Source organism: Erythrolamprus reginae, chromosome 7, assembly GCF_031021105.1.
Source record: "Erythrolamprus reginae isolate rEryReg1 chromosome 7, rEryReg1.hap1, whole genome shotgun sequence".
Taxonomy (NCBI): Eukaryota; Metazoa; Chordata; class Lepidosauria; order Squamata; family Dipsadidae; genus Erythrolamprus; species Erythrolamprus reginae.
In genome coordinates, this window is record NC_091956.1 from 1,253,946 (window position 1) to 1,268,580 (window position 14,635).

General features: G+C 49.4%; 1 protein-coding gene across 1 annotated transcript; it reads right to left on the bottom strand.

Annotated features, from left to right (window-relative positions):
- On the bottom strand, nucleotides 1–14,317 carry SPEF1 (sperm flagellar 1). Its single transcript, XM_070756818.1, has 7 exons — nucleotides 14,102–14,317; nucleotides 11,539–11,650; nucleotides 10,383–10,539; nucleotides 6,514–6,562; nucleotides 4,738–4,804; nucleotides 3,759–3,861; nucleotides 1–3,458 (listed from the first exon to the last, which is right to left on the bottom strand). Exons 1-7 carry the CDS (start codon nucleotides 14,211–14,213, stop codon nucleotides 3,351–3,353), a joined length of 708 nt encoding a protein of 235 aa, XP_070612919.1. The 5' UTR covers nucleotides 14,214–14,317; the 3' UTR covers nucleotides 1–3,350.
- Between the last annotated feature and the right edge of the window lie 318 nt (nucleotides 14,318–14,635).

Genomic DNA, 14,635 nt, shown 5'->3' on the forward strand with positions numbered 1-14,635 from the left:
GAGGGAGATTTAAAGCCTTTAATGCTGAAAAGCAGAAATAAATTACCTTTAGAAAAGAAAGCCGATTGATCGTACAAATAAAAAATACACACAAAAGCAGCTAATTGGTCCAATAACTGCATTGCCAAAGAGTTTTTTGCAATTGATAAACAAAGCTACAGATGCCCTCTGCTGTCCAACCATGGGTATTACACTCTCTGGTTTTTGTTTGTTTATCTTAGTTTTGTTTTCTGACACGTGCCAGTAGTTCGAGATAGCTCCTCCCCTGCCAAGAAATCTCCCCAGGAGACTTAGCCAGCATAAATGAGCATTTAGAAGCATAAGCATTTCCCTTTCTCAAAATATAGCCTTGATTCTTTGCAATAACAGGCTAGTGGGAATTTTGCAGTATTGGAACTCTTCCCAGAGAGCCTTGAGATCATGGGAAAGACCCCAGAAGTCCCCAAAACTGGACCCTCAATTACGAAGGCCACCTGGTGAGAACCGAAACCCTGAGAGGTGCATTGGCAACCCCTAAAACCTAGGCCGGAGCCTCTCGAACGTAGTTGAAGGCGAGTAATGGGCAGAATTGATCCGTGTGGATCCACAGGAGACCCTGGTGGAAGCCAATGGGGCAGAAGGCACTGGGGCAGAGGTGGGGAGGAATTTCAGGAATCCCGGGAGGGAATCGCAGGACCACGTTGAAAACCACCACCATAGAAATGTCGTTGTAGATCTGGTTTTCACATTTGGTCTTTTGGTCGAGCGCTGGTTTCCTTCTTGTTGTTCTGTTGTTTTTTGTTTTCAAAACATTACAATTTTTTTAAAAAAGGAAAAATGGGATTATCAAGAGGCCTACACGGTTGACGTCCTACAAGAGACCAGTCGGACAACTTCTTGGAGCTTTGCTCATCCTGCTTTGAGGGAGGATTCGGAGCTCCAGCATAGGTTGACCGCCCCCTTCTCCTTTCATCTTTGCGAAGACCCCCAAAGCGAGTGACTTCATTCTCAGCTCTCTCCCCCCCAACGCACCCACTTCTCCCAAGAAAGGTTTGGGACTGGGGGAAGGAAGGTTCTAAGGTGGGCTTCCATCTCTTCGTCTCTTTCAAGGACTCCTTCTCCCCCTCCTTCTCTTCCGGCAGAAGCATCTGTTGTCCACCACTGTTGTGGGAACATTCACACCTGGTGGTGGCAGCTCAGACAGTTTGTCCTTTCGGAAAGCTTTGGAGGATGACAGGATGAGGCGAGCAGGTCCCTTCCTGCTGGAGGTGCCGGCCAGTTGGGTGGACCAGCTGCTCATCAACCCAACGCTTTGGAGAATGGCAGGAGGAGAAGCGAGAGGGCCCAAAGACCAAAGCAAGGCCGGCCTTGTCTCTCCAGAGCTCCGTCCTAAAACCCTTCAAGGCTTGAAGCCTCCTCGCTCCCCACCTTGAAGTTCAATGAAAAGAAGGACTCCTCACTCCCTTGAAGCCTCCTCACTCCCTACACAAGGTTCAAAGGCACTTCAAATGGTCCAGAGGTTGGACCCGGGTTCAGGCCCCTTACACACACACTCACAAACACACACAAACACGCAATCTCCTCTAGGTCTCAAGGTGACGATGGAAGCAACGACCGAGTTGGTTCTTCGGAGGAAGTTATCGCTTAGCCATGGTGGGGATCAAAAGAGCCACCGTGTGAATTTGGGGTGTGTGTGAAAAACCACACTTGGGTTCAAAAGCGAGGCTTGACACTCAAACAGGGCGGGTGGCCGCACCCCATATGTTGCTCCTGAACTCTACCGGGGCAGGAAGAGGGGGAGAATTGGGGGGAAACAGCATCTTCTTCTCCAGGGACGTGGATTGATTCATCTCGTGGTCCCACAACACACCTCAGTCTGTTGTCTTCACAAGACAGGCCCCTCGCCTGCAGGAAGCCAGAACGGGGAATTTGGGTTTGTGTGGTAGGGATTGTGCGTGTGAGCTCCAAAGGTTTGAGGAAGGACACAAAAGAGGCCCCGCGAAAGCTTTGAAGCCCACCTGGATGGACCTCAGAAGGAAAGACCGGGAGATTCCCCGGCTGGAATTGGGGAAAGCGGGGTAGCCATGGGACGGGTCAGGTGTCTGATGGTGGGGAGGGGTGAATAGGGAACCTACAAGTAGAATCTAGAAGCCTCCTGGCCAGAAGCAACCTGGAGTAATGGTGGGAACCACACACACACCCCAACCCATTGGAGGACGTTCCTGAATCCTTGTGTTAGCAGAGTGGTGCGTTTCCTAGGTGGGACACAATACCTCCCCCCCCCCCCAATGGATGGAGCTCAAGAAAGGACCAACTCTGGGTCTTCCTGGCTGTCCATCACGCCATTCTCAGCCATCCTGAAAGGCTTCCTTCTCTTCTGGAGTCATCAACAGCAGGTAGGGTGGCTTGGAAAGAGCCTGAAGTTCAGAAGAAAAGAGGAAGAGGAAGAGGAGGAGAAGAAAGAAAGAAAGGAGAAAGGGGAAAAGAAGGGAAGAGGAAGCGGAAAAGGAGGAGAAGGAGGAGGAGGAGAAGAAGGAGGAGGAGGAGGAGGAGGAGGAGGAGGAAAGGAGAAAGGGAAAAAGAAGGGAAGAGGAGGAGGAAGAGGAAGAGAAGGAGGAGGAGGAGGAGGAGGAGGAGAAGAAGGTAGAGAAGGAGGAGGAGGAGGAGAAAGAGAAGAAGAAGAAGAAGGAGGAGGAGGAGGTTGAGAAGGAGAAGAAGATAATGATGATGAAGATGATGATGATAGAGGAGGGGGAGGAAGAAGAGAAAGTCCTTGGTCCTCTCTGAGCTTGGTTGTGTTCTCACAGACATTCCATTGTCCTACTAGGCAACAGCATCAGTGCTAGAAGTTGGAGGAGGAGGAGGAGGCTGAGAATCCAAGCCAACTTCTGACCTCCCAAACGGAGCCAAATCTGGGGGAAATCCTGGCTAAAGGATTCTACCGTTTCTCGAAGTGCTTCTGAGATGCCAGGAAAGTTCACATCCACCGTTATCGTGGCCTCCTTGCCTGGTTGGCTGGGGGGGGGGGGGGCTCTTCCTGGGCTCTCCTGCCACCCCAGGAGTAAGGCACAACGGGGGCTGGAGACGGTGGCTGGAGAGGCCCTCCTGGAGAACGTGGCCGACTGACCGGATGTCCCCTGGTCTTCTTTCCTCCAGGTACAACCTCGCCTGGGCTGTGCTGGGGAAGCCGGTCGGGCTAAGGCTGCCCTCCGACACCAGAAGAGCTCCACGGAAGGTCCCCTTCCAACATCTCAGCCGGGCTGGAGGACTGCGCAGGAAAGCGGTGGGCGCTCAAAGGACCGGGAGGCAGAGCGGGGTGGAGAAGGGGAGCCCGTCATGGTCTGGAGAACCACCACAGCTGGGAGGGGCCTTCACTTCCGCTTGGCCTCCGCCTGCTGCAGGCGCCGGGAGAGGTCGTCGATCCGGACGTTCTTGAGGTGCAGCAGGTGCTCCAGACGACGGATTTTCATCTGCAGGATCTAAGAGGAGAGGGCCGAGGAGGGCGTCAGACCACTAGGACAGTGTTTCCAACCGTGGCAACTTGAAGAGATCTGGACTTCAACTCCCAGAATTCCCAGGAACCAAACATACACACAGACATACCATGCGTAACTTGTACTGGCCTAGGGGGAAGGAATATCTCAACTCCCCCAGGCCTGGCGGTATAAGTGAGTTTTGAGTAGTTTACGAAAGACAGGGAGGGTGGGGGCAGTTCTAATCTCCAGGGGGAGTTGGTTCCAGAGGGCCGGGGCCGCCACAGAGAAGGCTCTTGTCCTCACCTGGATGGTCTCCTGGGAAGCCAGCAGGGCCTGTTCACGCTCGGCTAGGTGGAGGCGCATGTTGGCATCCGACTGGAGAGGCACCGGGTAGCCTTTGAGACCCCTGCAAGTGGGAAAACAGTTACAGAAACCTAGAAGACTGACGGCAGAAAAAGACCTCCTGGTCCATCTAGTCTGCCCTTATATTATTTCCTGTATTTTATCTTAGGATGGATCTATGTTTATCCCAGGCAGGTTTACATTCAGTGACTGTGAATTTACCAACCACGTCTGCTGGAAGTTTGTTCCAAGCATCTATGACTCTTTCAGTAAAATAATATTTTCTCACGTTGCTTTTGATCTTTCCCCCAACTCACCTCAGATTGTGTACCCTTGTTCTTGTGTTCACTTTCCTATTAAAAACACTTCCCCCCTGGACCTTATTTAACCCTTTGACATATTCAAATGTTTCGATCATGTCCCCCCTTTCCCTTCTGTCCTCCAGACTCTACAGATGGAGTCCATGAAGTCTTTCCTGATAGGTTTGATGCTTGAGACCTTCCACCATTCTTGTAGCCCGTCTTTGGACCCCTTCAATTCTGTCAATATCTTTTTGTAGGTGAGGTCTCCAGAACTGAACACAGTATTCCAAATGGGGTCTCACCAGCGCTCTATATAAGGGGATCACAATCCCCCTCTTCCTGCTTGTTATACCTCTAGCTATGCAGCCAAGCATCCTACTTGCTTTCCCTACTTCCTGACCGCACTGTTCACCCGTTTGGAGACTGTCAGAAATCACAACCCCTAAATCCTTCTCAGCGACTGAAATCTGGGGTCTCAACAGTGGCCATAAATTAGGACTACCTGTATTTCTCCGGCCTGCAATTCAGCTGGGCCGAAAAGGAGAGAAGTGGCCCCTCGAATCCCACCTGCAACCTACCTGGGTTGGGGGTTCAAAGACCCCCCACACACCTGAAGAGGACGACCTCAGATAGCTCACCTTTCGGAAGAAGGAGAGTCCTTGGCGTATCCTCCGCTGTTGTTGGACGTGGCCTTCGAAGGGTAGCCTGTCAAATGCCAAAGAGAGGTGAAGAAGGACCATTCAACACCCCGGAATTCCTCATGGACCCTTCAGACAATTGCCTGAAGTGGAAGAGGGTTTCGTGGCTCAGCAAGGGGTTGGACTAGAAGACCTCTAAGGTCTTTTCCAGCTTTGTTCTACCCTATAAGACGGAGTGGATGTGGGTTCTGCCTCCCAAGGACAATGCCATCTGTCCGTCCACAACCCGGGGGGGGAATTACTGACCCCCTCAGAGAGGGTTCGCAACTTGGGCGTCCTCCTCGATCCACAGCTCACAGCTCACATTAGAGAACCATCTTTCAGCTGTGGCGAGGGGGGCGTTTGCCCAGGTTCGCCTGGTGCACCAGTTGCGGCCCTAACTGGACCGGGAGTCACTGCTCACAGTCACTCATGCCCTCATCACCTCGAGGTTCAACTACTGTAAGGCTCTCTACATGGGGCTACCTTTGAAAAGTGTTCGGAAACTTCAGATCGTTCAGAATGCAGCTGCGAGAGCAATCGTGGGCTTCCCCAAATATGCCCATGTCACACCCACACTCCGCAGTCTGCATTGGTTGCAGATCAGTTTCCGGTCACAATTCAAAGTGTTGGTTATGACCTATAAAGCCCTTCATGGCATCGGACCAGAATATCTCCGAGACCGCCTTCTGCCGCACGAATCCCAGCGACCGGTTAGGTCCCACAGAGTGGGTCTTCTCCGGGTCCCGTTGATTAAACAATGTCATTTGGCGGGACCCAGGGGAAGAGCCTTCTCTGTGGTGGCCCCGACCCTCTGGAACCAGCTCCCCCCAGATATCAGAGTTGCCCCCACCCTCCTTGCCTTTCGCAAGCTCCTTAAAACCCACCTCTGTGGTCAGGCATGGGGGAATTGAAACTTTTCCCTTCCCCCTAGGCTTATAGAATTTATACATGGTATGTTTGTTGGTATGATTGGTTTCTTAAATTGGGGTTTTTTAGATTGTTTTTAATATTAGATTTGTTTACATTGTTTTTTATTGTTGTTAGCCGCCCCGAGTCTTTGGAGAGGGGCGGCATACAAATCTAAATAAACTAAACTAACTAAACTATCCCATTCCATCCCATCCCATCCTTTCCTTTCATGGTTTTAAAGCCTTGTTCAATCACCTCTTCCCCCAGTCTCACATCTCTTCCACTGAACCACGTTGAAACCCCACACCCCTTTCCTCACAACCTTTTGTCTTTATGCTGCCTGGAAGTGGCACCACACGCCAAAGAGGTCAGGTTGTAAGCTAATACCTTTTACTCTGTAACTCCTCTCGCCTTCTGAGCCATCTCCTGTAGCGAGGCTCTATCCACTGACTATCCCCTCTCATGTCTTCCTCACTTTCTGACTGGGGCCACTCCCCCATTGTCACATCAGCCCCCCCCCTAGTGGTTCCTCGGGTTCACTCAGGTCACTTTCTCCCCCATTCTCGCTCTCTGCATCAGCTGGCAACCCCCCTGGCCCAGGGTATCCAGAGGGGCCTGGCTCATCCTCCCCAGAATCGGACATCACCAGAGGTGGACAAGGAGTGCTCACAACAATCTCCTTGCTGGACAGACTTGTGAAAGAGAGAGAAACTTTTTGCTGGCACTCCTAATAAAAGAACTGTTGCTTCTGCCTCAGAGGGTCTGTCGTTTTGGGGACCCTGGGCAGAACAGCCCCCTCCCCCCCGTTGCCCTTCACGCCCGTACCTGTTTCCATGTAGTTGTTCTCTTCCCCGATGGTGCGCATGCCCAGGTCCTGTTTCAAGAGAGAGGCCAAGAGACTGGCACATCGAGTGCTACGGACCCCCCCTTCTCTTTCACACCCTGCTCCGCCCTCCCCTTTTATTTATTTATTTATTATTTATTAATTGAATTTTTTATGCTGCCCCTCTCCAGGGACTCGGGGGCGGCTCACAACATGTCAACAATAAAACAGTGCACGAAATACAATTGGATCCAATTAACATAAATAGTTAGTCTAAAACGTTATAACAGTTAAGTATCAAAAATCATTCGCTCGAATGCAAACCAAGCACCCTAAGCATTGAGGACGCAGGAAGCTCAATCCCAGCGGTGGTTAGATGGGACCTCTGAGGAGGTGATCAACCCTTTGGGGAATCCTTCTGCCCAGCGAGCTTTTCTGTCGGAGCAAAACAATGGATCTCGCCTCTGCTCTTTGACTCCCTGCTCAACCGAGCGCTTCCTCGGCTAACTCTTTCCTTTACTCCGGCCGAGCTCAGGTGCAAGCTTAAACTTACTCATGGAGCTTCTTATGGGCTTCGGATTGTTAAGAATTTAATTTAATTTAATTTAATTTAATTTAATTTAATTTAATTTAATTTAATTTAATTTAATTTAATTTAATTTAATTTAATTTAATTTAATTTAATTTAATTTAAATCCAGGACTGCCAGCATGTGCTATCTGGCTTTCAGGACCCTGGAGAGCTCTATCTGTAAGTCTACGTTGCCCTGTCCAGCACCAGAGCTACAATAAATACTGACAATACCCAGGAGGTTACAATTTCATTTGTGACGCCATGTACAATGGCAGGCGACATCCTTTGCTCCCAGCTGTTCAAGGCCCTAGCAGCAACTACAGACACAACTCTTTCCCTGGCACTTTTTTCTACAGGAGTCCTCAACTTACAACAACAGTTTCATTTAGTGACCATGTGAAGTGACAACAGCACCGGGGGAAAAAGGGACTTTTTCATATGACCATTGCATCCTCTCCATGGTCACCTTTCAAAGTTCGGAACGTTTGGTAACTGACTTGTATTTATGAGGGTCGCTGTGTTCCCAGGATCGCGATCTCCTGACCAGCAAAGTCAACGGGGAAACCAGGTTCACTGAACAATTGTGTGACTGACTTCACAACTGCGTTCATTGCCTTAACAACGGTGGGAGAAAGGTCACACAATGGGGAAAAGCTCACTCGACAAGTGTTTCACTCAGCGACAGAAATTGTGGGCTCAATTGTGGCCGTAAGATGAGGACCACCTGCATTGGTCCAGCTCAGTGAAGGGTCTCCAAACTCAGTAAGTTTAAGACTTGTCTGCTTGGACTCTCCATCCTGGGCATGGAATTCTGGGAGTTGAAGTCCACCCATCCTGGCAGGGGGAATTCTGGGAGTTGAAGTCCACCCATCCTGGCAGGGGGAATTCTGGGAGTTGAAGTCCACCCATCCTGGCAGGGGGAATTCTGGGAGTTGAAGTCCACCCATCCTGGCAGGGGGAATTCTGGGAGTTGAAGTCCACCCATCCTGGCAGGGGGAATTCTGGGAGTTGAAGTCCACCCATCCTGGCAGGGGGAATTCTGGGAGTTGAAGTCCACCCATCCTGGCAGGGGGAATTCTGGGAGTTGAAGTCCACCCATCCTGGCAGGGGGAATTCTGGGAGTTGAAGTCCACCCATCCTGGCAGGGGGAATTCTGGGAGTTGAAGTCCACAGGTCTTAACGTTTGGAGACTCCTGGTCCAGGTATGTGACCCCTTTGAAGCAACCCTTTCGAGAAGAGTTTATTTTTCTCCCTTAAAAGAAGCAGCGTCCGTCAAGACCAGCCCCTCCGTGCCCTGCCCCACCTGTCTTGTGGCTTGGAGACAGACAGACAGACAGACAGACAGACAGACAGACAGAGGAAAAGCAGCCAGGTGTATCTCCAGGCAGGTAAAAAAAGGAAGGTGGCGAAAGGTAGAAACCTGGGGCATTGGAGTCGGGAAGGAGCAAAGGCTGCAGCAGCCCAGAGGTGTTGGTGGCCGGCCCTGGAAAGAAGCAGAAGACGAAGGAAGGAAGGTATAAAAAGAAAAAAAGAAAGAGGGGGGGGGGGTACGTTTGCCATTATTTCCCCCTCCCATCAGTCCGGATTAAGAGAGCTCCTCAATTGAGTGGGGTGGGTGGGTAATTTCAGACAGGACTTGATACCCCGGTCGTTTCATAGCTTGACTACTGCAGCGGTTTGTACATGGGGCCCACCCTGGGAGACTACTTCCCAGGGCTAAAATACGCATCTCCAGCTGTCCGGGGAGGCTGAAAAAGGGGCCGACTGGTTTCAAGGCGTGGATCTCCATGGATCTCCTGCTCGGATGGTGGCGATCTCCTCTATGGGAGATGGAGGCTATTGTCGATTATTGCAATGATATGGCAAAACTATCTTGTCAATAAAGCATCTTTATCATTGTTGTTAGCTGCCCCGGCTAACAACATTGTTGTTAGATTCCCTAGAATAGAATAGCTTTCAGACTTAAATATGACAGAATAATAAGATGATGATAATAATAATAATAATAATAATAATAATAATAATAATAATAATAATAATAATATATTGGATTTGTATGCCGGCCCGAGTCTATGGAGAGGGGCGGCATACAAATCCAATAAATAATAATAATAATAATAATAATAATAATAATAATAATATTATTATTATTATTATTATTATTATCATCATCTTATTACTCTGTCTTATTTAAGTCTGAAAGCTATTCTACTCTAGGGAATATAATCTAATCAAATCAAATCTACTCTAGGGAATCTACTCTAGGGAATCTAATTTAGAAAAAAGGGTAAAATGTGAGTTAACTATCCAGGTCTATAAAAATATGGAATGCCCTCTGTGGATATGATAGGATTAAACCTACGTGCCTGGTTAAAGGAAACCCACCCATTGATTAGCGTATGGAAATAATTATCCATTTAGCCTTCTGTTTATCTAAGGAAATTAAAACTCTTCTGCTAGTCTAAGGTAAAAACTAATTAGATACTCCTGAGAGGATTTTGTGTTACAGGGAAATCCAGGTTGAAACCAAGAGAGGCGAGACCTCAGGCCAAACACTTGTGGGCGTGTTGTGTTTCTGCCCATGGTTTGAAGGACCACCCAACATGGGTGGTCCTTGGCTTACAACCATTTTGTTTAGGGGCCCTCCCATTTTACAACGGCGCTGAAAAAACATGATTCGGGACTCGCTTTACACACTTAAGGGCCATTGTAGCATCCTCAGGGTCTCAAGATTCAAATTTGGTGATGGACTCGTGTTTACAACAGCGTCATTGTTGGAGGAAGGGGTCACCTGATCCCCCTTTTGCGATGAGCAGTCATTAGGGAAATCGGATTGGCTTAACAAACCAGGTTCCTCGTTTAACAATGGCAATGAGCCGCCCCGAGTCTCTGGAGAGGGGCGGCATACAAATCTAATAAATAATAATAATAATAATAATAATAATAATAATAATAATAATAATACAATAATAATGATGGTGCACTTAATCAGTGTGGCCCAAAAGCTACAAAACAGACTGCGATTCACCTGAGAATGGCCTCGCTTAGCAGCAGAACTCTTGGGCTCCATTATGGTCATTAAGCCGAGGACTGACCTGTGAAACCTTAACCAGGCAGAGAAACAATCCTGGCCCTTCGCAGAGATATTCACGAGATGTTTTAAGGGGTGAGTTACCAACCCTTGTGGTTCTGCCTACTTGTTAAGTTGGGGAAGAACAATGGTTGGGTGGACTGTGCAAGGAGAAGGCCTCAAGAGGTCCACCTTTGCTCCATTGACCCTCGCCTAAGCTCTACTGACCTGGTAAGAGGTGGAGGATATCTTGCTTTGCTTCTGCTTCTCCTCGATCTTCTGTCTCAACGGGATCAGCACCAACTCCACCACGCCGGGCGTGCACTGCGCAATCTTCCGGACGATGTCTTCAGGAATGGAAAAATTCAATTTGCTCAACACTTTCCTGAAAGAGAGGCGTGGGAACTGAGCAGGGGAGTCCATCCACGGATTCTAATTTCTGCTGCGCGCAGCTTCGTTTCCTCTGCGTGCATGGGGAGGATGGCGAGGACTCGGTGCCAGAGGCAGAGGTTCAGCCAGGGTCTTTGGAACCTCCAGCACCTCAGAGCAGTGATGAGGAAGAAGAGACTTCTCCTTGCTGCACGAGCACGCAGGGCTGCCAAGAGACAGGAACGGTTACTCCAGAGGAGGTCTACTGGGGAGTAAGACAGGAGGCTAATCGGCCACTCCCCTAGTCCACTTAAGGACAGCAAAGGCAGCTGAAAGGCTGCGCTTGCACTTGTCAGCATGAGATTTTGCTTCTGCGCATGCACAGCAAGCGGAATTTTGTGTGAGGACTCACATATGAGCAAGATTTCAGCGTTTTTTGCTTCTGTGCATGCGGGCGCATGTATCCCAAAAATCGCTACTGGACTGTAGCAATAGTAATCCAATAAATACTAAAAACGATTAAAAAACCCATTAATATAAAAAACCAAACATACATACAGACATACCACACATGAAATTGTAAAGGCCCAGGGGGAAAGAGCATCTCAATTCCCCCATGCCTGGCGGCAGAGGTGGGTTTTAAGGAGCTTACAAAAGGCGAGGAGGGTGGAGGCAATTCTAATCTCTGGGGGGAGCTGGTTCCAGAGGGCCGGGGCCGCCACAGAGAAGGCTCTTCCCCTGGGTCCCTCCAAGCGGCATTGTTTAGTTGACGGGACCCGGAGAAGACCCACTCTGTCTATATGTTAAATGTTTGTGTGTTTGTTTGTCATTTTTATGCAAAACCAACAACTTAGGACTGCTTGAGTGTGGATCAATTTTCACACCAGTATTCACACACAGGGGGGTGGGGTTTGCACCTATTTTTGGCAAGGCAGCTCCCCATGGACAACAACCGATACCCATCGATCTGGAGTGGGGGATTCTGACCGCCGGCTTTACCTGTAAAACTGCTCACCTGTTCAGGTGTCTCCAGTTGGAGAGCTTCTGCTGCGTGGAATTCGCTGGAGCATAATTGTGCATTTCCACAATTTTGGGAAAGTAAAACTTCACCACTTCGGCCACCAGGACTGGACGGGCGATAAAAAGAAAGAAGTCCTTGACATACAACCGGAATAGAATCTGCCCACTCACGGTTGCAGAACGAGACAAGGGTTAAGTGCCCTTGGCTCCAGTTTACGACCTCTCTTGCTGCCGTTGTTAAGCGAGTCACTGCAGTAGTTCAGTTACAAACACAACTATTATTTATTTATTTATTATTTATTTATTGGATTTGGATGCCGCCCCTCTCCGCAGACTCGCTTCCCCCACTGACTTGGCTTGTTTGCAAAAGTGACGGCGTGATCGCGAGGAACTGTGACGGTCATAAGTATGAGTCAGCGTCTCAATTTTGATCATGTCGCCGTTGGGATGCTGCAACGGTCGTAAGTGTGAAAAACATCCATAAATCCCTTTTTCCAGCGATGTTGTATCTTTGAACGGTCACTAAATGATCTGTTGTAAGAAATACCTATACAGCTAAGTCCTCAACTTACGACGGTTCATTTAGTGACCATTCAAACTTACAACAGCCCTGAAAAAAAAATGACTTGGGACCATTTTTCAGAGTTAAGACCTTTCCAGTATCATGGGATCAAAATTCAGGGGCTTAGCCATTGACTCGAATTACGACGGGTCACGGTGTCAAGGGGGGAAACCAGATTTCACATAACGACCGGATTACTAATGCATCAACTGCAGTGATTCACTTAACAACCGAGGCAAGCAAGATTGTAAATGGAGCAAAATTCATATAATGAATGCCTTCAATTCCCAGAATTCCTCTGCCAGGATGGGTGGACTTCAACTCCCAGAATTCTCAGCAGCGGCTGGGAATTCTAGGAATTGAAAGCCATAAACTAAGTTTGGGAAACCCTGTCTTAATTCTTTCAGGACATCCCCTGGGGAGGGTCCGGGGCTTGGAAGAACTCTGGAGGGTTCCCCAGGGGTCTTTCCCATCGCTGCGACCCCCCCACTGCCCGAGACCCTCCCTGCACAGGGGCTTACACACAGCTCTCTACCCCAAGGAACAACGTCCTCGCTGTTCCAGAGGAAGGGGCTGGATTTATTTATTTATTATATTTGTATGCTGCCCCTCTCCGAAGACTCGGGGCGGCTCACAACATGATAATAATACAATGCATTACAAATCCAATAATATTGGTAGCGGGTGGAAGGGGCCCCCAGGCTGCTTAAATGGGGAGGGGTCTCCAGGGTGCCTCTGAATTCTGGACCAGTTGGGGGCCAATCATCCCCAACCAGGCTCTCTCCGGGTGGCGCAGTGGTTAGAGTGAAGCCCTCCAGGCTACTTCAGCTCACTGCTAGCTGTAGTTCAGCAGTTCAAATCTCACCACTGGTTGATTCAAGGTTGACTCAGCCTTCTGTCCTTCCCAGGTGGGTCAAATAAGGACCCAGATTGTTGGGGGCGAGGGGCTGATTCTGACAACCGCTTAGAGAGGGCTGTAAAAGCACTAGGAAGCAGCATATAAGTCTAAATGCTATCTTCCTTCCTTCCTTCCTTCCTTCCTTCCTTCCTTCCTTCCTTCCTTCCCTTCCTTCCTGTTGACTCAGCCTTCCATCCTTCCCAGGTGGGTCAAATGAGGACCCAGATTGTGGTGGGCAAATATGCTGATCCTGTAAGCCGCTTAGAGAGGCCTGTAAAATAATAATAATAATAATAATAATAATAATAATAATAATAATAATAATAATAAATTGGATTTGTATGCCGCCCCTCTCCGTAGACTCAGGGCGGCTAACAACAATGATAAAAAACAGCATGTAACAATCCAATAATAAAACAACTAAAAACCCTTATTATAAAACCAGACATACACACAGACATACCATGCATAACTTGTAATGGCCTAGGGGGAAGGAATATCTCAACTCCCCCATGCCTGGCAGTATAAATGAGTCTTGAGTAGTTTACGAAAGACAGGGAGGGTGGGGGCAGTTCTAATCTCCTGGGGGAGTTGGTTCCAGAGGGCTGGGGCCGCCCCAGAGAAGGCTCTTCCCCTGGGGCCCGCCAAACGACATTGTTTAGTCGACGGGACCCGGAGAAGGCCAACTCTGTGGGACCTTATCGGTCGCTGGGATTCGTGCGGTACCAGGTGGTTCCGGAGGTAGTCTGGTCCAATGCCATGTAGGGCTTTAAAGGTCATGACCAACACTTTGAATTGTGACCGGAAACTGATCGGCAGCCAATGCGAGCACTGTGAAGCAATATATAAGTCTAAATACTATGCTATGCTTCTTCTAACCCTTCCTTTCTCCCTCCCTCCCTGTTGACTCAGCCTTCCATGGGGGAGGGGGTGTTCATACAGCCTTAGAGGGGGCTGTAGGAGCACTGAGAAGCGGCATATAAGTCTAAAGGCTCTTGCTATTGCCCTGGAGAGATGGAGGTAGAAGATAGAGGAAGACTGACAGCTCCCAAAACTCACTGCCCCCCTCCCCTCCAGTGCCCTCCCCCGCCCCCAAACCTCCATCGCTGAAGTCACGGGTGATGTTCCTCTTGGGGCGCGAGAGGGGGATGCCGTCCACCCAGCTGTAGAGGTCATTCAGGCTCTCCTCGTCCAGGTCACCGTGGGCCATGGTGCTTCTACCTGCTCCTTTCCTAGCTAGCAGGGCCGGGGGCGGCCATATTGTTTGCAAGGGCAGCCATGGCAACCCCAGCCTCTCTACACTGCCCCCCCCTCCATCTCAGGAGAGGCATTGTGGGAGCCGTAGTTCTCTCCGTCTCCTGGCAACCGCAGCTACCACAACAGGGTTGCTAGGCAAGCGGTGCATCCTAGCAGCAGCGGGCATCCGAGGCTCCCTCCCTCTGGGAGAAGGAGAGGCCTGAGGTTACCTGGAGCTGTGGGCCAGGTGTGGACTACAGGGCCCATGATTCCCAGCCATTCAGGGAGCAAGAGAAAGAGGCTGCTTTGGGGCACACTATTGGGATCCGGCCACTTATTATTATTATTATTATTATTATTATTATTATTATTATTATTTATTAGATTTGTATGCCA